This window comes from Psammomys obesus, unplaced genomic scaffold (assembly GCF_907164565.1).
Source record: "Psammomys obesus unplaced genomic scaffold, mPsaObe1.curated_primary_1811, whole genome shotgun sequence".
In the NCBI taxonomy this organism is placed as follows: Eukaryota; Metazoa; Chordata; class Mammalia; order Rodentia; family Muridae; genus Psammomys; species Psammomys obesus.
This window is the reverse complement of record NW_026595981.1, coordinates 14471915-14496979: the sequence shown is the minus strand read 5'-3', so window position 1 is coordinate 14496979 and position 25065 is coordinate 14471915. Positions and strand designations below refer to the sequence as shown.

Below are 25065 nucleotides of genomic sequence, written 5' to 3'. Positions count from 1 at the left end.
AAACTGCAGGGAGATTTGTCTTGGAGCAATCTTTTGCGTGTTTAGGAATATCTCACTTTCCTTCTGTCCTGTACAAGCAAAACATGCTGAACTGAATAAAATAGTAATAAAAAGTAACTGAATAATTTTTTTCTGTTATGGCCACTGTGATATTGGAACCTTTGTAAACTGGCTTTAAATACTTTTTCCTTTTTTCCTACAACCCTCCCCCCAGCCCTGGTATAGAAAGAATTGCATTTCTGTTTATTCCTGCAAAACAAAAGGGAATAATCATTAAACATTACTTCGCTAGGCACTGTAAAACATATTCTACGGCCCTCACGATTTAAGGTAGCGTGACCCATTTTACAGATTAGGCAACATGGCTTTCCAGACTGTGTTGGCAATTGAGTGGCAGTTGCACTGATCTTTAAACTACCTTCTTCACTCAAATCCTGGCTATAGTTTTCTGCTGAGAGAGTCGGTAATGCCATGAGACCCAAACGAAGAGAATGATCTTTGAGTTGCACAAAGACTTAAATTATGCAAGCTACAGAAATCCAGATACCGTATCTTTCAGATCACTTGGCAAAAATCTTGCCTGTCGTAATTCAATTTCTTAACATATTTTTCAAGGCAGGTACTTACTTACTCCCCTGGCCTTCTGCTGAATCCCAGGGATTGATTTTTCAAAACAGTGTTTCAAAATGTATAACAGAAAAAAAAGCAATTAATATACATATGTATATATTAATACATATATATGTATTACATATATGTATATATTAAGGTATATTATTTATATTAATGTAGTAATATGTATTTTAATACATATATATATATATATATATATATATATATATATATATATATATATATATATATACATACTCTTAGAGTCTGACCTCTGAGATTTTCAAGCATGTATGATGGCACTCTCTTTCCATGAGTCTTCCAAAGAGACCTTCCACTTTCAGAGAGGTAGGTAAGTAGGGACCTCACACAGGTTTAAAGGTTATAGAGATGAGTATAACACATGTTCTCCCCATCCTCAAAGTTTCCTTACTTCTTCAGCCCTTCCTTCTTTTCCCCAGATACGCTCTAGCTTTGCTCTAGTTTTTTCTTTCCCATTCTTCTCACCCTTTGCTTAGCCCCACCCGTTTTCAGCCCTGAAACCTTCCCCACAACCTCTGCTCCCCACAACCCCATAATCTCCGCCTCCTCTATACCAAGTCCCGCCTTCTCTCTCTTCTGCCAATCAGGTTGGGGCCACCTTGTGACCCCGCCCCCGACCTCTCTAAGGGCCAGTGGGTGACTTGAGCTCGGGATCCTGTAGCCCAGCTGTAGGAGGATGGCGGGTGCCGGAAGGACGGCCGGTTTCTCTTTCTCGGACGAGCAGTTCCGGGAGGCCTGTGCAGAGCTCCATCAACCGGCACTGGCCGGGGCCAAATGGCAGCCGCTGCTGGAGGCCTCGGGCCTCACCATCTACCGGCTGCTGGACCAGGTAGCGGCTGACTGGTCTGCTGGAGGAGATCAGGGGCCTGGGTATCCCGGTCAGGAACCCCCACGGGCCTGCTGGAGTGACCAGGCTCCTCTTGAGTTAATTTGCCCTGTGTAGAGCCTATGTGTTTGGGAGGTAATCCGAGCTCAGTCTCAGGTCATTCCTGTTGCTGCATTTGTAGACTGTTATAATTTATGTTTTACTCTGTAGCGTTTGTAAAAAAAAAAAAAAAAAAATCAAACCGCTTGGGAGCAGGGAATTGTATCTAATGGCCCGTGATTGGAGATGGGGCAGTGTGCCAGAAGTGGTCTAGGGTCTGGACACTCATAGGAGAGGGTATGATGAGTCCAGTACAGGGTTCAGATTCCGAGCTGGGGTGGCTTGCCCATGGGCATTTGGAGAAGTGTGGTTATCTACATTCATAAGAGAGAAGCATTTGGCAGCAGTCGGCTGATAGACAACGGGAAATGAGTAGTTTGGAAGCTTAGCCCAATTCGGGAAGTAGTTTGTTAGGAGTGAATGATAGAATGAAAACATTGGTCAGCTTATTCCTAGAGCATGCCCATGCCTGCAGAGAACAAGGTTTCCTCCTGCCAGATGGGTGCCAGTGCTGAAGGGGGTGGGGTGGGGTGGGGTGGGGGGAGGGCCCATGTCCTGAGCAGGTGGGAAAGAGACAGGACTCAGGGACTGGTGTACAGGGTGGCCACGAGGTGACAATAGTGATCTCGCCACTGTAACGACTGTCTTCTTCCGATTTCAATTGTAAGTTACATTTGGTAACTTGGTTGTGAGGCTTCAGGCAGAAAGAGAGCGGAAACTGGAGGAGGAGTGGAGCTGGTTCTTAGACATCTTGGGGCATCTTTTTGGAAGCCTTTGGAACCAGGTAGCTACCCAGGTGAAAGAAACTGGAGGCTTGTCCTCAGTTGCTTTGCTGTAGACTCTGGCACAAGGCCAGAGTGCTGTGGGGAAGGAGTCCTAACACTCATCTGCTATGGTAGCTTTGATTTCACAGGTGAAGGAAACAGTTTTGGAGGGATGAAGTAAGCAACTCCGCAGAGGCCCCGGGGAAGTATCTTTCATGGCCGAGGCGTGGTTGGAGAGTCCACACCCTCGTACGAGTCAATGCAGTTTCACAGTCCTCTTGGGGGGCTGTCCTTCATGACATCAGCGATAGGAAATTCTACTGTACGCCTGTGCCCTGTCTGGAACAGTAACTTACCGATGATAACTATCAGCCTGGCGGTGGTTCTGTTCGTGCCTTACTCAAACTTCAGCGCACACAAAGAAGTTCTAGCTGCTGTTTTGTCTTTTCACTAGTCGCGCTCACACGCGTCCATGGGCGCCCGCTTCCTTTTTTTTTTTTTTCTTCAAAGCTGGGTTCCCAGCACCTCTCACCTCATATTGCCTCATTTTTAAAAACTGGTTCCCCGACCTCCCACCTCCTCTCCACTATCCTGTGTCCCACGCATTCAGCACCTGAAAGACAGGTGATCTCATCACTATCCTTTTGTTGTCGCCCTTCGCCACAGAACTGCAGCCAGTCATGGTCACAGCTGGCACTCGCTGCCTATTTTCTTGCCGTCTGGGCAGCAGGTACATAGCAGACATTGATGTGCTAAAGTCAGCTTTAAGACGGCACCATTGATCACCACCCTCTTACCCATCCGGAAAGGAGTGTGTAGAGGAAATGAGTTGGTTGGTCAAGGTTAAAAGCAGCCAGCCTCTTGAAGCCGGCTGTTCGGCTCTGCACTTGTTCCTTACACCCTCCGACTGCCTGAGCAGAAGGCACGTACAGCTGAGACCCAATGCGGTGGACTCAGCTGACCTTTTCCAGCAGTGTCTCCCCATTCGCATCCTCTCTGTCCATCCTATCCAAGGCTTAGAGTTATCGGAGTGTTATTCAGTCCTTCCGTCCATGAAGCCCTACCTTACCCTGCCTTCTACATCACACTTTGGTAGAGCGCCTAGAATGTGGAATGGCATATCCTGGGAGAGATATACTGCCTCATGATTACTGTATTAAAAAAGAGACCGAAAACTGGTTATGTACACATTCAATACTCATTGATGCTCTCCGGTGAGGTAGATGAAATGCTGCAGCTCCTAAGATAGCGTTGCTTCCCTGAAGGATCCAGTGGCTTGGTTAGGAAGATATTGTGTAGGTTGGTTGGATTGATGTGCCTTTTAGGATCATGCTTATCATGTTGCTGACGGCTGCAAGGTGGCCATTGATAAGTGGCTGGCCTCCTTGAGAGGTCATTCACCTGAGGTGGGAATCTTGCTGCGCTTTGTGGTTCCTTTGTGGTAAAATCCTTTTCTGAAATGAGGATGGAGAGAAACAAAAACTGTGATCACGTCTACATGTGGTTGTGACCATTTTACAATGATGCTTCGAAAGGATTAAATCAAATACGGAGGTGCTGGAACATTCTTCAGGGCAACAGATTGTGTTTTAAATTAAAAAAGCAAATTCACACCATCTTTTAATGTAGATGCACTTGATTCTGAATCCTGTTGTTGGACAAATGGGAGCTTTCTCCTCATTTAATTGTATTTATCTATTTTAAGACAGAGTTTCATCACGTTGCTCTAGCTGGCCTGGCAGTCACTGTGTAGCCCCAGGCTATCCTAGAATTCTTTCTGTGTCAGCCTGAGTGCTGGCATTTACGAGGCATGCACCACCATACCTTTGTAGGTAGGAATTTTTGACAAGCAATATTTTTATATACTTATGGTTTTCCTCTCTATTAAGTCATGACCTGCTCCACAAGGAAAGCTTCTTCAGGACAGTCCTCCCCAACACCACCACCTTTTGCTTGAACTTCATCTGTTCTAATCTACTCATTTCTTTTTTCCTACCCATGTTGCTTATGCTCTTATGACAGGTAGAAATGAGAAACTAAGTTGAGCAAGGCCCCCCCCCAAAAAAAAACCTAGTGAGTGGTAAGCAATTGGCACGAGCTACTCTGCTCTGATGAAATCTTTGTTAAATACGCAGCTTGCTAGGAGGCAAGAATACAGGCGAAGGCTACACTGTGGCCTCATGAGCAGAGCATGGGCGTTGGAGGCAGGCAGTCTTGTGTTCAGAGCTCAGCTCTGCTCCATTCTCACCCATCGAGTCATCAGGGGAGTCACATGTTGCTGCCTTTGCAGACAGCGGCAAGTGGAGCGGGGCAGCTCTGCCGTTTCAGTGATTAAGCCTCTTGGAAATGAGCTGGATCCATTGATGAGAATAAACCCCCTAGATTATATAGAGCTATCAGGCAGTAAATTACAGAGAAGAAAATCAAGTAGCGGGGAGAGAAGGAGGGAGTAGGAAGATGGCTCAGCAGGAAAGAAGACTTCCTGGGAAAGAAGAGGGCTGACTTCAAATCCCAAGCACCCATTCTTTAAAACTCTGGCCACCGCTACATAGACCTAGAACCTCAGTGCTGATCCTGCCTTGGGCATTCTTCTGCATGACATGAATAACTTGCTGCTGAAGCTGAAGGTTAAGACTGTTCTTCCAGTCCGTTGCTGTGTAGGGACAGACTACCATGGCACATGTGGGCTTTCTGATACTGAAAGGTACAGTCAGAGGCAGCAGAGTCTTCTGGGACGAGTAATGATACAAACAGGTGAAAACCCAAGGGTCGCGAGTATCTAAAGGCAAAATGAATATCTGTTGTAAGATTGGCTGTCCCTGATATTTGGGTTGACCCCCTGGGAGTAAGTGTGGTCCTCTGAGCAGTACTCATAGGTTCTCTGAAAAGAAGAACCAAAGGCCCTTAGGAGATTTTTCCTAGGGATCTATAGTCTTTTTTTTTGTAGCAGCTTTGGACTGCATTACCATGGCAATAGTGCGCAACACAGCCTATAGACTGAGTCTGGCAAACAGAGGTCACAGCTTGGCTCAGATGGATGCTGGGCTGAAAGGATCTGACTGATGACTTAGTAGATCATCTCTACATACTGGACGCAGGGAAGGACTCCCCTGATGTGTGCTGGTCCTTGGCTGTGTCTCAGCTGAGTGAGGAACCGACAGTCCTTTCCCAGTGATGGATTTTCCTGGTACTGCTGACCTTATGAAGGCCCCAGAGGACTGTGAAACTGCATCGATCCAGGCTTCGCTGCAGCCCAGAGAAAGAAGCTCAGGTGACCTCAGCTGACAGGTGTCTACCTCTCCAGACTAGAATCTTCCTCTACCATCCCTTAGCTGGATCTGATCCAGTTTATAGCGCAGACTTCTTTTACTGCAGCATAACAGACCAAATCTGCCTGCTCCTCTTACCCTTCTGGCTCTCAGTGTGGTGGATACACCAGTACCCAAACTCAGCATACTCCCTGAACTGTAGCTTAGAGGGAAGAGGGCCAGCCTGTCTATAGTCAGGGCACCAGTGAGGGTTTCTTCCTGTGTGACAGAGAGGCTGCTCTCCCCCTCCCCCACCTCCCCCAAGCACACAGAGGCAGAGACGGATGACAGCCTTTCCTCTGTATCAGGGTGTGTATGTGAGTGTAAATGCCTTGAGAATGCTGACCCCAAGGTTTAGATTTGTGTAGATTTGAGTAGGAAGTCCTGTCTCTGTTCCCAGGTGTAAGTCAAGGTTTGCAGTCTGCCCTGTCTTTCACCACACCCCTTCTGGGGGCTTTAGGTACAGTGAAACATTTTATATTGGGCCATGGAACCCTGAAAAGGGTTGATGACCCACAAAGAAGGATTTGGGCTTATTGGATCCTGGGTCATAAGACTGTATCACTATCCTGATGTTATTTGGGGTAATACTGACCAGAAACTTTTGTCTATAAGTTTACCCCCTCTTTTTTTGATATCCCTCTGAATACCATTAAGCCTCAGTTTCCCTCACTGAAAAATGATGTAATAGGTAGCCCATACCTCATATTATAATTATGTGAACAAAATGGGATAAGCCATGTAAGCAATCAGTTCATTATCTGGTGTTCAGTGAGTGTCAGGAATCATTATTTTACCTACCCACCTGCAACCCCTACGTTTTTAATTTTTTTATATTAATTACAGTTTATTTACTTTGTGTCCCAGCTGTAGCCCCCTCCCTCATTCCTTTCCAATCCCACCCCCTCCCTCCCTCATCTCTTTCTTGCCCTTCTCTAAGTGCACTTAATAGGGGAGGTCCTCCTCCCCTTCCATCTGGACCTAGCTTATCAGCTTTCACCAGGGCTGGCTGCAGTGTCCTCCTCTGTGGCCTAGCTAGGCTGCTCCTCCAACAGGGGCCTGGGGAGGTCAAAGAGCTAGCCATAGAGTTCATGCCAGAGACCGTCCCTGTTCCCCTTACTAGGGAAGTCACTTGGATACTGAGCTTTCATGGGCTACATCTGTGCAGAGGTTGTAGGTTATATCCATGCATGGTCCCTGGTTGGAGACTCAGTCTCAGACAGGCCCCTGTGCCCAGATACATTTGGTCCCTGTGGAGCTCCTGTTCTCTCCAGGTCTTACTAACTCTCTCTTCTTTCATATGATTTCCTGCACTCTGCCCAAAGTTTGGTTATGAGTCTCAGCGTCTGCTTTGATACACTGCTATATAGAGTCTTTCAGAGGCCCTTTATGGTAGGCTCCTATCCTTCTTCTCATTTTCTCCTACTTCCAGTGTCCATCCTATTTGTCTTCTCAGACAATTAGGAATAGTGCTTCCTCAAGATACAGCTATACCACTCCTAGGCATATATCCAAAGATGCTCAAGTACACAACAAGGATATGTGTTCAACCATGTTTGTAGCAGTTTTATTCTTAATAGCCAGAACCTGGAAACAACCCAGATGTCCCTCAACAGAGGAATGGATACAGAGATTGTGGTTTACATTTACACAATGGAATACTACTCAGCAATAAAAACAAGGAAATCAGGAAATTTGCACGCAAATGGTGGGACCTAGAAAAGATCATCCTGAATCAGGTATTCCAGAAGCAGAAAGACACACATGGTATATACTCACTTATAAGTGGATAGTAGACCTGTAAAATAAGATAGCACAAACATATTAAAATCTGTACACCTAAAGAAGCTAAACAAGAAGGAGGATCCAGAGTAAGAAGATCAACCCCTGTGTTTTAAACCCATATTGTCCCCTTTAACTCCTTACTTTATATTGGTGAAAATGCCTAACTTTCATGTCCCCTGAATTTACTAAGTTCCGTAGAATGGCTGGAGCCGGTCAGCATCCACAGCTAAACAAGGGCACTGTGTCCTCTCGAGAAATGGATGTGCATTCTCCTGTTCAAGGCCAAGTCAGGGCACACCACAGGGAGTATATTCAGGGTTAGGAAAAGGTGGCTTCTGGATTGCCGGACAGTTAACAATGAAAAGGCAGATAAGCAACACAAACTCAAGGTACCTCTTCCACGCGTGATTATTTCTATGTGGGAATTGTGAGGGCCAACTATAAACATTTTGACAGTTTGCATTTTTCTCACGTAAACGCATGGCGATTGCTCTGCTGAAGTCAAATGAGCATGCCAAATAACTTAGCAGTGCAACTGAAAGTGAACTGCATGGCTTTTCCTTTGTTGTTGTTGTGTTTTTTTCCTTTGTTTTGTTTTTCTGTATAGCCTTGGCTGTCCTGTAGCCCTGGCTATCCTGGACTCACTTTTAGACCAAGCTGGCCTCAAACTCACAGGGATCCTCCTGCCTCTGCCTCCCTGAGTGTATGCCACCATGCTCAGGCAGGCATGGCTTTTCTTTAAAAAGAAAACTTTATCTTATCCATCATTTCATAGACAGACAGACAGACAGATAGCTCAAGGTTTGCACAAGTCATCAACATCAGAAAGCACATCTTAAAATTTAGACACCCCAGTAACAGTGTCCTAGCCAGGTGTCCTCTCTGCAGCCTCCATTTCTTCCTTTGTAAAGTGGAGATGCTGATGTGTGTGTCTATAAGATCACCGCCTGGTGTAGGTGTCAGTTACCTGAAAATGTGGAGAATCTGTGGTCCTCAGCCATCACTTCTTAAACTGGAAAAAGGAGATCAAATGTGTGTGTGTAACTGCCCCCTGCCTCCTAGACTTCACCTGATGCGACCCTCAGACTCAGTCTATACGAACTCTAAACTCTTCTGTATTTTCTAGAGAACAACACTTTGGCCATCCAGGGTCCCACTGGGTAAATTTACCAGGCTTAGGGACCAGGGCATCTCCCAGTGAGAGGCCCTTCTGAAGCTAGAACAGCAGAAGGGACATGCTGTGCAGGTTTTACCACTGAGTGTCATCAGTTGACCCTCAGCAAGTCACTGGTGTCTCTCAGATCATTGCTCTGTGGGCCCTGCCCGAAGTAAGAGCTTATGTGACAGGCCTTCTCTACCTTAATTATAAGCCTTTGATTTGGATAAGACATGCAGAGAGAGCGGAGCTAAATGAGACACTCCTGGGCTAGAAGGAGCCAGTGACAAAAGATTTACACTCTCTCTGTTTGACCTGATACTAATTGTCAGGCTTTCGCAAGTAATTTGGTATCTCTGTGTTTCATTTCCTCATATAAAGATGGAGATCACAGCAACTTCCCTGTCTACCGCAAGGACCACACTGATGAGTCAATAAAATCATAGCTATAAGATTGTTTGGAAACTAGCGGACTAACAAAAACAGTTCCTGACACAATTGAAAGAATCATAGCATGTCTAAGTGATGAAAAACTCCTCCAAGCAATCTGTGTGGCTGTCACAGTGACCACTGATGGATCGCCAGGGGAAGCCCATGGTGGGAGGCAAACTCAAGGTACACTTACGCCTGATCACTTCTCAGAGGCAAAGAGCCTAGATCCCTGCCAGCTTTTGGGTTTTCTTGTGAGTAACTTAGTGGAATGACGTGTAGTTCCTTGTGTCCCTGCAAGATTATACATTAACCATCAATTTGCGCCTGCTCTAATGGCCCTTTGAGACCATAGGTAGCTCTCCTTCAGGTGAAGGGCAGGGGCCCATTGTGGATCATTAGTCACTTACGTCATGTGATTCACCTGATTGGTCCACTCACCTGACAGGACAAGCAATGTAGGCTCATACTTCTTCGGATAGGTGGAGAGAGCATCATAAGGCATGTGGACCCGTTATTGCCTCGGTATGTGATGTTCTCAAAACTGACCAGCCTCAATAAAAATTATCTCAGCCTCCATCTAGTTCTTGCCCTAAGATCCGTATACGGCTACTGGGTGAGGATCACTATGCAGGGCAGCACATCGTAGTCCTCCCTTGGAGGTGCTCTCACTCTTTGGACTTCCTTCTCACTTTTCCTTAATAAATCTACATTTGCTCTACTCCTTGTTCATATTTCCGTATTTTGGTTTTCAGCATAAGCCATGGGTTCTGGTGGCACTGGCACCAGTGATCATTGATCTAACTCCCCAAGTTGTTAAACTCACTATTGTGCTTTGAAGGAGAATGACCTTCATAGGCTCATCTGTTCAAATGCTTGGTCCTCTCTTGATGGAAACATTTGGGAAAGATTAGAAGGGATGGTCTTGTTAAAGGAGTCAGTTTAACAAGTAGGTCACTCGGGGGGGGGGGCAGGATTTCACAAGGGCATTTCCAGTTATCTCCCTCTCCCTCCCCCTTCCTCCCTCCCCCCACATGCTGCCATACTCCCTACCAGGGTGGTCATGGAGTCATCCTTGAAACATTAAGCGAGTCCTCAATAAACTCTTCTGTAAATTACCTTGGTGTCTCTTCTCAGCAATAGAAAAGTAATTAAGATACCAAGAGTCGAGACAGGCTCCATCAGTCTCGGAAAACTCTCATGGCTCTTTCCCTACTTTCCTGGCAAGGCATTTTAGCAGTGCTTTGTGTTTCTGTAGGGTTCTAGTGAGTTTATATACAATCACATTGTCTTTCAATTGTACACAAGTTTTGACACTATTTGGGCATTCTGTTTTAGAGTAGTGTGAAATGAAGAACAGATCCAGATCTAGTAATAGAGACTTTCAGGAAGCTGAGTGGCTACTGCAACGGGGGAGTTCTTTGGCCTTAAGATACTCAGCACTGTGAAGGTCAGGCAAGTGACTTTGCTTTCCCAAACAGTAGTAAATAGGGTTAGGATGAAGCTTGCATCGGAAGTGAGATGAAAGGGTGGCATGGCTGGACATCAGACCAGAGTCCTTTACCCTGAGCCCAGCCTGTTAGCTGGAGGTAGTGTATGTTGGCTTATGTTAGGGTGGGTCAAAGGCCAGGGCCTTGAAGCAGGAGAAAAAGTCCATTCAGTTTTGTTAACAAACGTTTTATTTTGATTGGCCAGTGAGGAGAGGCAGCTCAGCTAATCGTTTATGAAGCAAAGAAAGGGAGTTTAGAGGATCTTTTTGTGTGAGTCTGTCCTGTCATATGGGGAAGTGGTTTTCCTTTGTTGTTGTTTTGGATTTCCTTTGTAGTAAGTGTATTAGGAACCAAAAGAGATGGAGAGTTAGAATTTTAAATGTTTCATGTGTGTGTGTTCATGCATGTCCACACATGTTCCTATTTTTTTATATCTATGCGTGTCTACATGAGCTTACATACCTGTACGTGCAGATGCCCACGGAAGACAGAAGAGGATGCTGGCTTCCCTGGAACTGGAGTTTAATGAAGCTGCATTCTGCCTGATGTGGCTGCTAGGAACTTAATCCAGGTCTTCCGCAGGAACAGCAAGTGCTCTTAACTGCTGAGCTGTCTCTCCCACTTTCCACCTCACTTTGAGGCAGGATCTCACTGAATCTGGAGCCCACTGATTGGCTATACTGGCTGGCCCGCAAGCCCCAGGGATCCTCCTGTCTCTATGTCCCTGACTCCCCCCACCCGCTGTGCTGGGGATCCAAACTTCTGTCCTCATGTTTATCTTACATGGTCCCCCCCTTTTTTTTTACTTTGACTGTTTCTTTTTTTTTAATTTAATTTAATTTTATTAATTATACTTTATTCACTTTGTACCCCCCATAAGCCCCTCCCTCATCTGCTCCCAGTTTCACCCTCCCTCCCCCTTCTTCACACATGCCCCTTCCGAAGTCCACTGATAAGGGAGGTCCTCCTTCCTTTTGATCTTAGTCTATCAGATCACATCAGGAGTGGCTGCCTCTTCTGTGGTCTGGTAAGGCTGCGCCCCCCTAAGGGGGAGTAGATCAAAGAGCAGGCCAATCAGATTATGTCAGAGGTAGTCCCTCTTCCCATTACTATGTAACCCACTTGGACACTAAACTGCCATGGGCTACATCTGTGCAGGGGTTCTAGGTTATCTCCATGCCTGGTACTTGGTTGGAATATGAGTCTCTGGGAAGACCTCTGTGTTCAAATTTTCTGGTTCTGTTGCTCTCCTTGTGGGGTTCTTGTCCTCTCCAGATCTTATTATTTCCCACTTCTTACATAAGATTCCATGCACTCTGCCCAACAGTTGGCCATAAGTCTCAGTGTCTGCTTTGATAGTCTGCATGGCAGAGGCTTTCAGAGGCCCTCTGTGGCAGGTTTCTAGGTTGTTTCCTGTTTTCTTCTTCTTCTGATGTCCATCCTCTTTGGGATGGGGAATGAGCACTTTAGTCAGGGTCTTCTCTTTTAATTAGTTTCTTTAGATGTACAGATTTTAGTAGGTTTATCTTATGTTATATGTCATATGAGTGAGTATATACCGTGTGTGTCTTTCTGCTTCTGGGACAGCTCACTCAGGATGATCCTTTCCAGGTCCTACCATTTACCTGTAAATTTTATGATTTCCTTATTTTTCATTGCTGAATAATACTCCATTGTGTAGATGTACCACAATTTCTGCATCCATTCTTCAGTTGAGGGCATCTGGGCTGTTTCCAGCTTCTGGCTATTAGAAATAAAGCTGCTACAAACATGGTTGAGCAAATGTCCTTATTGTGTACTTGAGCCTCTTTTGGATATATGCCTAGGAGTGGTATGGCTGGATCTTGAGGAAGTGCTATTCCTAGTTGGCTTTGACTGTTTCTTAATGTCACAAGTTTCGCATAAAATTCTGCAATGACAGTGAGAACCATTTTGGATCAATTAGGCTTGCTTTTAGGAGCAAGTAATAAAAAACTGGACAGGATGCCCTAAGTAAAGGTACCTTTTTGTCTTACATGACTAATAACTCCAAGATCTACAGAGTGAGTATCAACTTAGCTGATCCATCATTGCCAGAAACTCTCAATCTTTCTACTCTATCGTTTATTTGCTGCTTTTCAGTCCCAGAAGACATGGCACAGATCCTGATATTTTGCCTCCATTCAAAGCAGGGCGAGAGCATCCCTTGGATGCTCTCCAACACAGGAGACAAGAAAAGTTACTAGCCATTCGCATTCTCATGAGAGCTCTCCGGCAAGGGGGAAAGTGGGCATACACCATGTCGACCAAACCTTGTTTCTTCTGTCAGTTGTATTCCATGCATGACATGGCCACCCATATAACCTTCCAGTATTTCAAGTGTAGGAAGCGGTCTTAGAAAGGGAGCATTACACAACTAGTGTATTTTGCTGTAAATGGGGAATTCGAGCCATTTTTAGAGGTAGTTGCGGGAAGCGTCAAGAAAAGCTGAGCATTCCTCGCGTATGCGTATTTGGAGTTATTTATTGCAGTGTTTTCGAGCTTGTAAAAATATCCAATTTTTTTTTCAAATGATTTGTAAATCTAGTTTTTAAAAAGGCCTCATACATTGTTAATATGAACTGTGCTCAAGTAGAGCTAAGTATTGTGTATATATATAGATATTTGTAGAACAGTGGCACATCACAGGGAGCTGCTGCTTCACGGTTTCTGAGAGCCCGCTCGGGTGTATAGGCTTTCCAAATATTTACAAAGAGTGCCAGCAACCCTTCGATGTCAATGCTTGTAGCCGCCACACTCATCTCTGGAAGAACTTCCCTCTTGAGGAAATGAACTAGGATTTTGAACTGAGTGCTTTATGATCATTTTGGAAGTACTTCTGTGAAATACTCTGAAGCAGAAATACATTTGGAGGAGAACTGTTTCACATGAAGGTTACATAGTCTCAACGCACTATTACGTCTCCGATAAGAATGGCGCCTGTTGATCCCACATCACATTCATGTGCGTATGCAGACAAACATCTCCTCCCTTTAGAGAAATAGTGTCAGATGTTATTAGCAGAGACGTAGGATTACGAGGTTAAATGCCACTCATTAAGTAGTTCTTACAACGACTTCAGACTTTCTACAATGAATACGGATTGTTTTTACAGCAATTAAAAAATCACTTTATCTTTTAAAGTATGAAATTAAAAAAAACAAAACAAAACAAAAAACGAGTATGTTTGCTGGATCCATTTAGAAATAATGAATGGGAAAGTGCTTTGATCCTGGAACTTGGGCTAGGCAATGGAGCTCAGCAAAAGATTGTGAGACCCAGAGCTCAGGAAGAGGGCACCCAGGGTCTTGTTCCTGTGGAGTGCTGTCATTTCTCACTCCTACCGCGATGGGAGGGACTAAAGGAAGTCATCATAATAGTTCATTCTTCTGTGTTCATGCTAACTGTGTCATTCTACTTTTTTCTCTTTGTCTTTCTGGTCCTCTTCTGTGATACAGATAGAATCAAGGTCACAGAGGGAAGGGCTGTAACTGCAGTCAGGAAGGGAAGGGACCTAGTCTGAGAAAAAAGGTTTGTCTTAATTTTTGTAGATATCCACAGTAAGTTGTAGAGGACTCCATGATCATTATCTTTACACGTAAGTGTCCTGTTCCTTTGGTGAACGTATGTAGAAAATAGGACCTCTATTTTCTCAAACAAGCTGTCCATTCTCTCTCTTGACTAAAATGTGCCTGTACTGGTGTAAATGTGTGTACATGGGGAAGCCCTCACCATATCCTTTCTTCTCCGTGTTGTGAGGGCAGGCAGAAGTTGTCTCTTCAGAGGCCTCTCATCAGAACCTAGGGACAGCCTTTCCCTTAGAGTGTCAATCTATGCTGAGGCACACAGGTCTTAGATACACCCAGTTACAATTGGCTTCTTGGAGACCCCTGGCTCCAAGCCATATGCTTGTACAACTGGCAGGTCACTGTGGATTCACTTTCAATTTCACCTTCCATTTTTTGCCAGGGTTCTTACACATCCATCTGAGATTCCTAAACTGGGATATAGTTTGTTACGCCAATGCCAGCTCAGTTGGAAGCTGCTCTTTAGAAGGAGCTTGCAAGGCTGTCTTAGACTTTGCATGGGTCCTTGGCTCAGGGTTTAAGGAGCTTTTTTAGTGAGGAGTTAGTGAAACCCAAGGTCCATCTCGCAGCTGTGTTTTCTCATATGCTTGTTGCTTGTGTGCTCTCGTCAGTCCACTGCTTTTCTCATTTAGAGCCACAGCTTTCCTCTTAACACCAGGGGCTCCGGGAATTCTGAGTTGCCATTGTACCCAGTGAGATGGGTAGTGGGGCCACCTGGAGCCTACATCTTCACGTGAGGCTGTGGCTTGACATGAGAAGGAAAGAATTCACTCGTACTCGTAATGTAGGAATTTTCTTTTTCTAAACAACAGGACCATCTGTTTTAACATGATTTGAAACAGACAGCTGTTCCCTTTTTAGTCTTCTTGCTCAATGAAAAATAAAACAACAACAAAAAACCATAAACAAGCCGTACAAATACATAAACAAACCACACCCCCCCATAAAAACAATTGAAAGACTCTGTCTTGTAAACAGCTTCACGAAATGCATTCGTTTCCTTGCGCTCTGCGGATACATGGAATATACCCTTTCCTCAGAACCCTTGCTGCCTAAGTAACATGGTTTTGTACCTGGTATCTGGAAATCAACCAGACTAAACTAGCTGCACACCCCAGCAGCTCACAGACCTCCTTTTTCCCAGTTTCTTCAGTGTTAGTGACAGCCACTCTCTCACCTTCCAACTGTTCTGCCCAACAATAGTTGGCAGAATTCGCCTTGGTAACTTAATTCCCTCTCCTCATTCTTCCAGCAACAATTCCTATTGTTGGGATCAATTTATTAATTTATCAATTTCGGGTATTTCCACCATTGCTGTTAGCTCCCTGTTTTAGTTGCAGTGCGTTATCTGGATTAGTGCACTGGGTTGCTTTTTTTTTTTTAATTATCTTTTAAAAAATACTTGTTTCTTTGTTTGTTTTACATCTCAACTGCAGTTTCTTCTCCATCCTTTTTCCTCCCAGTTCCTCCCTCACCCTCCTCTGTTTCTCTTCAGAAAAGGGCAGGTCTCCCATGAATATCAGCCAGTCATGAGTGTGCTGAGTTTTAAAACCATCTGTGTTTACCTATGGTGTTGTTCTCTACCAGGCCTTTTGAGCTTTTAAAATCGAATTAGATGTGGTCATTCCTAAATTCTTCCCAGTTGTATCTGGCCATGTCTCTGTCCACTGTCCTCCTTCAGTTTTCCGGAGAGATGAGAAGCAAAGCCTTCCCTCTTCCCATGGCTCCCAGCTTTGGTATCTTGACTCTACAGCTTCTTTAACCTCAGCTCATACCGCTCTGTGTTCCAGACTTTTGTCTTTATGCACGTCAGTCTGTCAATTCCTCTTACCAGAGGTGGCTTTCTTCATCTCCCAGTGGGGGGTCCTTCTGACATTTAGAACATGACATCCTGATAAATCTTGGGAGACAGTCCCTAGAGAGGCCTTATCTATCTGTTTACATAGGTCCCTCTATGTAACTCATATCCTACTTAAACCATCTGTCTAATTCTTATGGCTCTTCCCTCCATTAATACCTAAAGGTGTATGAGACCAGGGGTCCTACCTGCTTCTATACTGTGGTCACCAAGACCCCAGAGGAGGTCAATGCTTGGTGTGGTCCAACCCCAGCCCCAGCTGTGTTTCATGTGATGTGGAATCTCAACTCTGGTATCAACAGATTGTTTTTCCCTCTGTTTCCATAGAAAACTGGACTTTATGAGTATAAAATGTTTGGTATTCTGGAAGGTTGCTCACCATCTCTGCTCGCAGATGTCTACATGGACTTAGACTACAGAAAAAAATGGGACCAGTATGCAAAAGGTGAGTGACTTACTTTAAAAAAAATTACAAAGTTAATCTATTCTTGTCTAATTTAGTTTTGTACACTCAAGGCTGAAACATTCCTTCACCTGTTCCAGTGCCCACTCTGATCATATCTTAGAGTCAATCTCTGTTCTGTCATCACAGTTGCTTTGCTCTGTTTCCTGAGGTGGGCTCACCCACGTAGTTTGATTGCCATGGAAGCCTTCTTGGAAGAGGGGGTATCCAAACTCTCTCTTGGAAGTTGTGTCAAAGATCTCCAAACAAGCAAGGGCACATACATGTGAGGAAGTTAGAAAGTAGGAGAAAGAGTAGCTGGAGAGCACTGGAGGTCCAGGAACCCACATGATGGAAGGAGCCCAAAGCAACCTGTCCAGAAGCCATTGGCAGTTGGTGTTGCTGGGTGGTGATGTTCCCTGACCCAAGTCCTGTATTACTCAGCTGAGACCAATGTCAGGAAGAGAATCCACAGCCTACATAGACTACATAGTGGAGGTTTGTACCCAGGGAGAAATATCAAGTTGAAAAGCATTAAGCAAGGAGCCTCCCGCGTCTTAGAGGAGAAGTGTCTGCTGCCATTTCAGCCACTGTGGAAGAGACTTGCTCAGTCAGTCAAGGGCAAGTTGGGTTTTCAGTCAAGTGTCAAAGAGGCAGTGCCCCTCCCACATTTTAAAAAGAAGAATATATTGTTGATGGCAGGGAAAGGTCCAGAAGTTTGTGGATGAGGAGTGCTCCTTGTGGACCGTCAGCAATCACATCAGGATGTTCCTTCAGTTCTAGACTGTGTTCTTCTTATTGACCTAATTCTCAGGAAGATCCCTGTTCCTTGTGGAAGTGCCCTCCAGAAGACAAAGGCTCATACTGTAATCATACAAATATCTCGAGCAAAGAGAGCCACATTTTCCTAACGATGTCAGCCAGAGTCACAAGACTCATTGTCCACACCTCATCTCAAGGCAGCTGCTTTTTCTGTGTATGTTGGCCATGGAATCAGGGATCTTCATGTTTTCATGTACTAGTCTTCATTAGGGACTATCAGTACACTTGCCCATCCAAGGGAGCAGGCTGGCACCATCTGGCTCTCCCCAGCAGCCATAAGGCAGTTGTGTGGTGCAGAATTTGGTAATAGGTGCATGTGTGGGTTCAGCTTGGAAAGAGCAATGTGAGGAAGCTGGCAGCCTACAAAACCCCTTTTATTCACATCAGTGAAGGCACCTGACTTTAAAAAGAAAAGTAATTGCAAAGCCTCTTACTTGTTACCTGCTGTCCGCTATTTACACTGAAGTTTCTGCTACAGTGGAAGCTGCTGTTAGCTTTGCCAGAACAGTTTGGAAGTCCTTACCTTGCTGCCTCTGGGTTTTAGGAGTACTCAGTTGTGACCAATTGGGCCTAAGCTTACTAAAGGAACAGACTAAGGCGCTGGTCACTTGACCATCATAGTCATGTCTTGCTCCATTTTCTGAAATTACAGCTTTACCTACTTAAATCTCATAGTAGAGAAGGGCAGGAAGTGTCTGTCTGTCTATCTGTCTGTGTTTGTCTCTGTATCAGTCTCTCTCTCTCTCTCTGTATGTGTGTGTGTGTGTTGGGGTAGAGGTATAGATAATGAACAGGCAGAGGCAACAGATCTACTCATTCTTCCTTTTCACGTCTTTAGTGTCCTGTGGCACTGAGGGGCCATCAAGCTCCCTAATTCAATGGTCTGTTTCTGATTGGCTTCTTTTAAATGTTAAAGGTGGCCTTCACGTCTCCCCCAAGAATGCGTTGGTCCTTCTCTGCATGGTTAAATGGGAGCCTAGGCATATGCCTGCTCTTCAGTTCCTTTGTTGTCTCTTCTGAGAGCTGCAGTTTGCATGTCCTGGCACAAGAGCAGGAACATTAAGGGAATTCAGTTACTGGTGCTGTGGTGTGTTGTGGACAGAGGAAAGAAGCAAGAAACCCAGCACTAGCTATAGCTCAGCCATGGCCTAGCTGTGGAAGGTCACAGTCCTCTGTGGGTCTTTTGTTTCCCAGACGCCATGAACCCAAACACTCTAGACTCTGTGACTTCCTCAGTCTGGCTAAAAGTGGGGGAAGCAAATCGTGATTTAGGAGGGTGGGAAGCAAAACTCCTGGTACTCTAGTGACATCTGGTGGTTTACCTGCTTTAAAACCACTGATTATTTCTTGATACCCGATTCCTTACATTCTATCCCAGCATGCTGTTGGTGAAATGGACAAGGGTTGGGCTTATTTAGGTCTCCTGTGTTTCTCTGCTCTCTAGACTATCCCTGGGCAGCAAGCTTTCAGTGATATTAACTATACTTTTGTTTTCAAAGAATAGTCCCATGGCTGGCGAGTCAGAGCTTTATCACACAGTGAGGCCACATGGGCTTTCTGAAGCCACAGAACTATCCAGACATACTAACCACTTGTGTCCCTCAGAGCTCTGCGAGAAGGAGTGCAGTGGACAGATGGTGGCCTACTGGGAAGTGAAGTACCCTTTCCCTCTGTCCAACAGAGATGTATCCTTTCTTCACCAGTGCTCCGTTCTGCTCTCTCGGGGTCCTGTGCTCCCTAGCCACTGCCCTCACACTGTATGCCACTGGCGTCACAGCAGCTGTGGGAGAGTCTTGGATTCTTGTGGAACCGTGTTCAAATGCTGCGGCTGCTTGTGTGGCTTTCAGAGACTTCAGAGTGTCATTTCTGGGCGTGAACTCATAGGACAGTAACTACCCCTAGGGTCACTGGGAGGTAACTTTCAGAGAGAGTGTCCAAAGGTAAAAATTGAAGAGCCTTAGAGTTGGGGGTTCAGGAGGAACAGTCCAGGTTGGCCCAGAACTTTTGCCGTCACAGAGGAGAAGGTGGCATCTGTGAAGTGCGATGACGGTCGTACAGGTTGATATGGCAAAGGAACCAGGGCTTGGCCCTTTGTTTCTAGCTTTCTGTCTCCAGCATGGTTGTCTTGACTGCTGATTTTAGACACAGGGTATAGGCTTTTCTTCTCTATTTCTTTGATTATAAACTAAAGCAGTTGACTGAAATGTAAGGAGTTTCCCCTCACATTTAAGTATGAACAAATTGGTGACAATAAGGACAGTGGAGGTGGAAAAGTATAATGATATGTATGGAAGAAGATGACACTATGAAACCCATCATTTTGTATACGAATTTAAAAATTAATAGAAAATGAAGTCTGGAGTTTTAGAAGATATCATTATCCTTGATAGAATAGTGCTGTCGACCTTGGAAATGTTTGTGTATACTTCCAGAGGCGAATGAAAAAGCTTTGCTGTTCCTGGTAAGCCAGTTTTAACTCAAAGAGAACATCTGCCTGCTAAAATACAAGGTATCCACATGTCTTCCTGTGGTTTAGTTGACACAGATGCCTTCCATGTATACAGATCTGTGATTACAGCTGTGGATGAGGGCAAGACACGGGATTGATAACATTTCTAGCCAGTGCTTCATGTGCCCCCAGCATTCCTGACTGAGGACCAACAGAACTTCCTTTTCCTAGCCAGGGAAACTGAGTCTGAGGGCGTCTGATTAGCTTCCCCATAATTTCAGCTAAGTGAACAGTGCTCTCTATGCACCTTCTTGGAGAAGAGAGAATACGGTCCTTGCATGGCCGAGAGCTCACAGGGTCATTCCCAGGTAGGTGACAAGGGCTCTCCTGCAAGAATAATGGTTAGTCATGAGCCTCAGCTTTGCAGAGCAAGTGGGCAGTAAGGAGAAGGGGACAGATGCTAAGCGGCAGGTCCCAAGTGGCTTCCCATTGCCACCAACGTGGGCTGCCCTCCTCATGCTGGTGTCCTGCCTTGACTGGCTGTGCAGTACGTCTACACCCGTCAGCGGCGAGATCTGGATGTGGACGGGAGGAAGGTCCATGTGGTCCTGGCCCAGTGCATCTGTGTGCCTCAGTTTCCAGAGAAGTCTGGGGTGATCCGAGTGAAGCAGTACAAGCAGAGCCTGGCAATCGAGAGCAACGGCAAGAAGGGGAGCAGAGGTAAATCCTGGGGTGCAGGTCAGTGGCTAGTCAGTGCCACTTGAATGCTGGGCAGGTAGGAGTCAAGTCAGGTACAAAAGCTTATCTATTAGCAGTAAGGATGGCCTAGGAACAAGTAAATTGGAGGTCAGCCCCTGGGAAGCGTCTCACTCCACATCCCAGATTGGCTAGGGCTGGATGAGGATGTTTCCAATCTGACCCAATGCATTGTTTTATTTGTTTATTTGTTTAGCTTTATTTATTTTATTCCTTCATGTGCATGAGAGTTTTGACTGCATGTGTTTCACGCCTGATTTCTGGGGAGGTCAGAAGAAAGCATCATACCCTGTGAGACTGAAGTTACAGACTGTTGTGATCCACCATGCGGGTACTGGGAATTGAACCAGGATCTTCTGTAAGAGCAATACGTGCTCTTAAATGCTGAGCCAACTCTCCAGTCCTACCCACCAGCCATTCATTCTTTATTGACCAGATGAAATCAGAACATGAACATTGAAAGCAGACCCTGGGGTTTACAAAGAATCGCTTCAGGCTTATCCTGTGGCTAAAAGGGCTCGGCATAGATAGGGCCATCGGATTGGAGGGCATGTATTGGAAGATAACAGCTCTGATCAACACACGGCCAGAGACTCAAGTCCCAGACATGGGGCATCCAAGTCTGCCATCCTGGCATGAGTGTAGCCTTTGCCAGGCAAAAATCTGAACTATAAGCCTGACGTTTGTTAGATCTGTCATCTAACTCTTCTGGAATCTTTATTTCCTCATGTATAAAGTGGGTTAACTGTCAGTTCCTTGGGGCTTCTTGGATAATGAAGTGATATCCAAGTGTCTAGCATTTGTCAGGTATGTAAGAAATCACAGCCAAATTTTTCGCTGACTGTATTTTCCAACAATGCTTCTGTGTCAGTAGCCACAAGGAAGTTCCCTGGGATCCCTTGCTCCTTTCCTCCATGCTCTCTGAGCCCAAATCTGAAGATAGGTTTACAGGGCTTTGTTACATTTTTTTTCTCCAGTCCCTACCCCCACAGCCCCTTCTGAATTGTCTTTTTTTTTCCCCTTTTAGTTTTCATGTACTACTTTGATAACCCGGGTGGCCAAATTCCGTCCTGGCTCATTAACTGGGCAACCCAGGTGAGATGCCAGGAGGCAGGCAAGTGGGGGGGCACATATTTGACAAATGTTGACTTAGCCTGCTGGTTGTCATGTTGAAGAGACACATTGTCCCAGGGTAATGAGACTCTTTTTTTGAAGAGCTTGGTTGAGTGACTTGGTGAGAGTTGGAGTGGCCAACACCCAGGATGGAGACTGGATGTAGGACAAAGAATCTGTTAGCTTGGAATGTCACCCCTTCCTGCTGGTGGCCCCAGACCCTCCAAGATCATTCTCTGGAACTTCCAGACAAAAGTCTGCCCCTTGAAGGGACAATGGTGCTTTCGGTATCTGCTTGTGGAGGATACTAAGGACACTAAGAGTGTCCTGCTTAGAGACAGGCAGACGTGTCCTCGCCCGAAGGAAGCCTCTGATTTGGTCAAATTTTTTTTTTTTTAATTCTTGAAGGTCAGGCAATTGTGGTAGTGGACCAGGCATAGGCTGCCACTTGTAGTATCCTGAATCTCTGTGTCTCTTCAACAGGCTTTGTACAGGTCCTGTGGTGAACTCCAGTGACTCAGGGTGGGGGTGGGGGAGCCCGGGGGTGGGGAAGAGGAAGAAAATTTTATTTTTAAGAAATTACATGTGTATGTGTATGAGGGGAATGTGCCTATGTGGGTGTAGATGTCTTCAGGGTTCAGAAGAGGTTTTGGAGCCCCTGGAGCTGGACTTAGTTACAGGTGGCTGAGAGCTACCTGACGTGGGTGTTGGGAACCGAACTCAGTTTCTTTACAGAAAAGGCATGAGCTTTTACATGCTGAGCCACCTTGCTAGCCTCCGCTTTCTTTCTTATTAACAAATGATATTTCGAAAAGGACTCTGTACTTTTAACTAGCAAAAGTCAAACCGGAGGTCCTGTCTTTAAGACAGCAGTCTGCCTGCTCTGGCTTTTGCCTTCTGCCATTCTCTGTTGACAGCATCATGTTGAAATTGGATCAGGGGCCCCTTTGTCTTTAATTACCCCCTGAAACCATCACTGTTTATCTTTTGCCACACGCTAGAGAATGAGGAATATATAGAAACATTTTTATTTTTCCTTTGTAGAATGGAGTTCCAAACTTTTTGAAAGACTTGGTGAAAGCCTGTCAGAACTACCACAAGAAAACCTAAGCAGGAGAATGGGACCCCAGCATCCATCAGTGACATCTCTGGATGACGCTCGTCCTTCCCTTTACACGTTCCATCTTCAAAGGTCTACACATCCCTGAGCCATGCTTGCCTTTGCCTGGCTCACTTGCTGCCTTCTTTCTCACTGGTCCTACTCAGAGCCTGGCACCTTCTTCCACTATTGGATGGGAGGCTTGGGCTTGTTTATTTATAACTTGGGAAATCCTCAGTAGGGAAGAGGAGCTATACTGTTGTGCCATTTTTAGGGGGATGAGTGAGAGGAGGAAGGATGACAAAGTGAAGGAATGGCCCTTCCTGGAAAGCAGGCTAACTTCAGCGCTCTTTCTTGCAAGTGGAAGTAGCTTTCGGTCCATAGTTGACCTTCCATGTTCAAATACTGGAGATACAGTGATGTCCATTCTCTTTACGCTTTCCTGACTTGGACAGGCTGGGATTTGAGGTAGCAAGTAAGTCTGTCTGTGTTCCCACGTGTGCAGTAGCTGCGGTGATATCAGACCAGTCTGAGGAGCATCTCAGGCCTGAGTACATGTTGAGATGACTGAATTTTCTTAATTGCCCACATCTGGGTTTTTCCTTTCCCATAAGTCCCTGGGAAAATGCTGCCTATACCTCTCTAGCTGTTCATTTGATTGCAAGCCCAAGGCTTCAAGAACAAAGATGCCTTGTGCATAACACAATGACGGTGTCTTCCTGTGTAGCACGGTGGCTTTCCCTTCTGGAATGTGTGGAGATGTTGAAGGGATAATAATAGTTTACAACCAAGTAAAACTGAAGTAGTGATTTGGTGTGCTCTTCACCTCTTTTCTTAGGATTTCTACCTCTTCAAAACAAGGACACTCAGAGCCCTATGTTTGACCCCAGATTTTTGTAGGAAAATATATTCCGTGGCCAAGACAGCCTTGATGATCTCAGGGAAAAGTTTTAATCACTCTGTGAAACCTTGATTAATAGATATGGAAATTCATGATGCAAAGCCAGAAAAAAGAAATTGTGAAAGTGGGATTCCTTAGACTGTGTGTTCTTTCTGGGAAGAAAGTTGTGTCCTACGAATAAACACAGTGACTTATGCTTCTCTCGTGTGCTGTTTCCTTCCTACCTTTCTTTTCAGAAGGAGGGATTAGTTAGGTCTCTTTTGTTTGCACTGACAGAGAGAGAGAGAGAGAGAAAGAGAGAGAGAGAGAGAGAGAGAGAGAAACTTTTGGGCTGGAGAGATGACTCAGCTTGATTGCTCTTTCAGGGGATCCTGGTTCAGGTTTAGGTCCCCAACACGGCCGTGGCAACTCATCACCTTCTGTGTAACTTCAGTTCCAGGGGATTTGACGCCCTTTTCTGGCTTCCACAGCCAGAGTTTGCACATTGTGCACTTACAGACATGTGGGCAAAACATTCATTAAATTTAAACAAATCTCTTTAAGAAGAGAGAATTTATAGCTTACATTCAAGGCCACATATATTTGGCTTCTGGGAGGAACCAGTGACAAGCTTAAATTAAGTTTAAAGTTAAGAAGGAAGATTTCTTGTCAATGAACACTGCTTCCCTGTAATTTAAACTCTCCCTGTGGTATAAGCCTGTTGATCCTGGGAATAAGATTATATAAGCAAGGGAATGCTTTATAAAATTGTCATTAAAATGCCATTGTCAATAAGTGGCTGGTATTTAATGTTTGGAACATATCATCTAATTGTATTGATCCCTGACAGACCTGTTGAGATATAAGCATGAAGTTCACAGTTTTGAACAGAGGATTGACATAAAATGGTGTAACTTAAGTCATTTTTTAATGTATATGACTCTTTTGCTTGCATGTATGTCTGTGCATCATTTGTGTGTCTGGTGCCCAGACTAGGACAATGGATGTCCTGGAACAGTTGGTTGTGAGTTGCCATGTGAGTTCTGGAGATCAAATCCAGCTGTCTGAAGGAGTAGTTACTGCTCTTACCCACTGAGTTATCTCTCCAGCAGCAAGAAGCCATTTCATTTAAGCAGCTAAGGACTTTGTGGATGCTAAGAATATCAAATGGTTTTATTGTTTGTCTTGTTTTGTGAGACCAACTCTCTAGATAGTCTTCACATCAAACAGAGCAGTAGATAGTAAGATGTTTAGGTAGAAGCTATTGCTCACTGGTTAATGGCCTCGGAGAAGTATGTCAGAGACATGCATATGGTAACAAGTGGATTTAGAGAAAGCTGATGCAGACTCAGAAGACTAAACCTTTTCTGACAGAAAGGTTCATCTCCATAGATTCAGTCTAATTGACTTTGCCAAATCAGTGTTTTTGTGTGGGGGTGTTGTCTATATTCCTCAGGTTCCCACTGGTCTTTCCCTGAGAATGACTGAGTCCTGCCCTAGGGAGGGGTGATTTTGCTGCATGGCTATATG

The 25065-nt window shown here is 45.1% G+C and overlaps 1 protein-coding gene across 2 annotated transcripts; it reads left to right on the top strand.

Annotated features, from left to right (window-relative positions):
• The first annotated feature begins 1307 nt into the window (after positions 1-1307).
• Pctp (phosphatidylcholine transfer protein) lies at positions 1308-23756 on the top strand. 2 transcript variants are annotated; one of them, XM_055620417.1, is made up of 6 exons: positions 1308-1483; positions 16302-16419; positions 18844-18923; positions 20236-20407; positions 21471-21538; positions 22601-23756. In XM_055620417.1, exons 1-6 carry the CDS (start codon positions 1331-1333, stop codon positions 22664-22666), a joined length of 657 nt encoding a protein of 218 aa, XP_055476392.1. In that variant the 5' UTR covers positions 1308-1330; the 3' UTR covers positions 22667-23756. The 2 variants fall into 2 exon arrangements, with proteins under 2 accessions (XP_055476392.1, XP_055476393.1); XM_055620418.1 differs by lacking the exon at positions 1308-1483 and adding an exon at positions 10790-11082.
• Positions 23757-25065: the final 1309 nt, after the last annotated feature.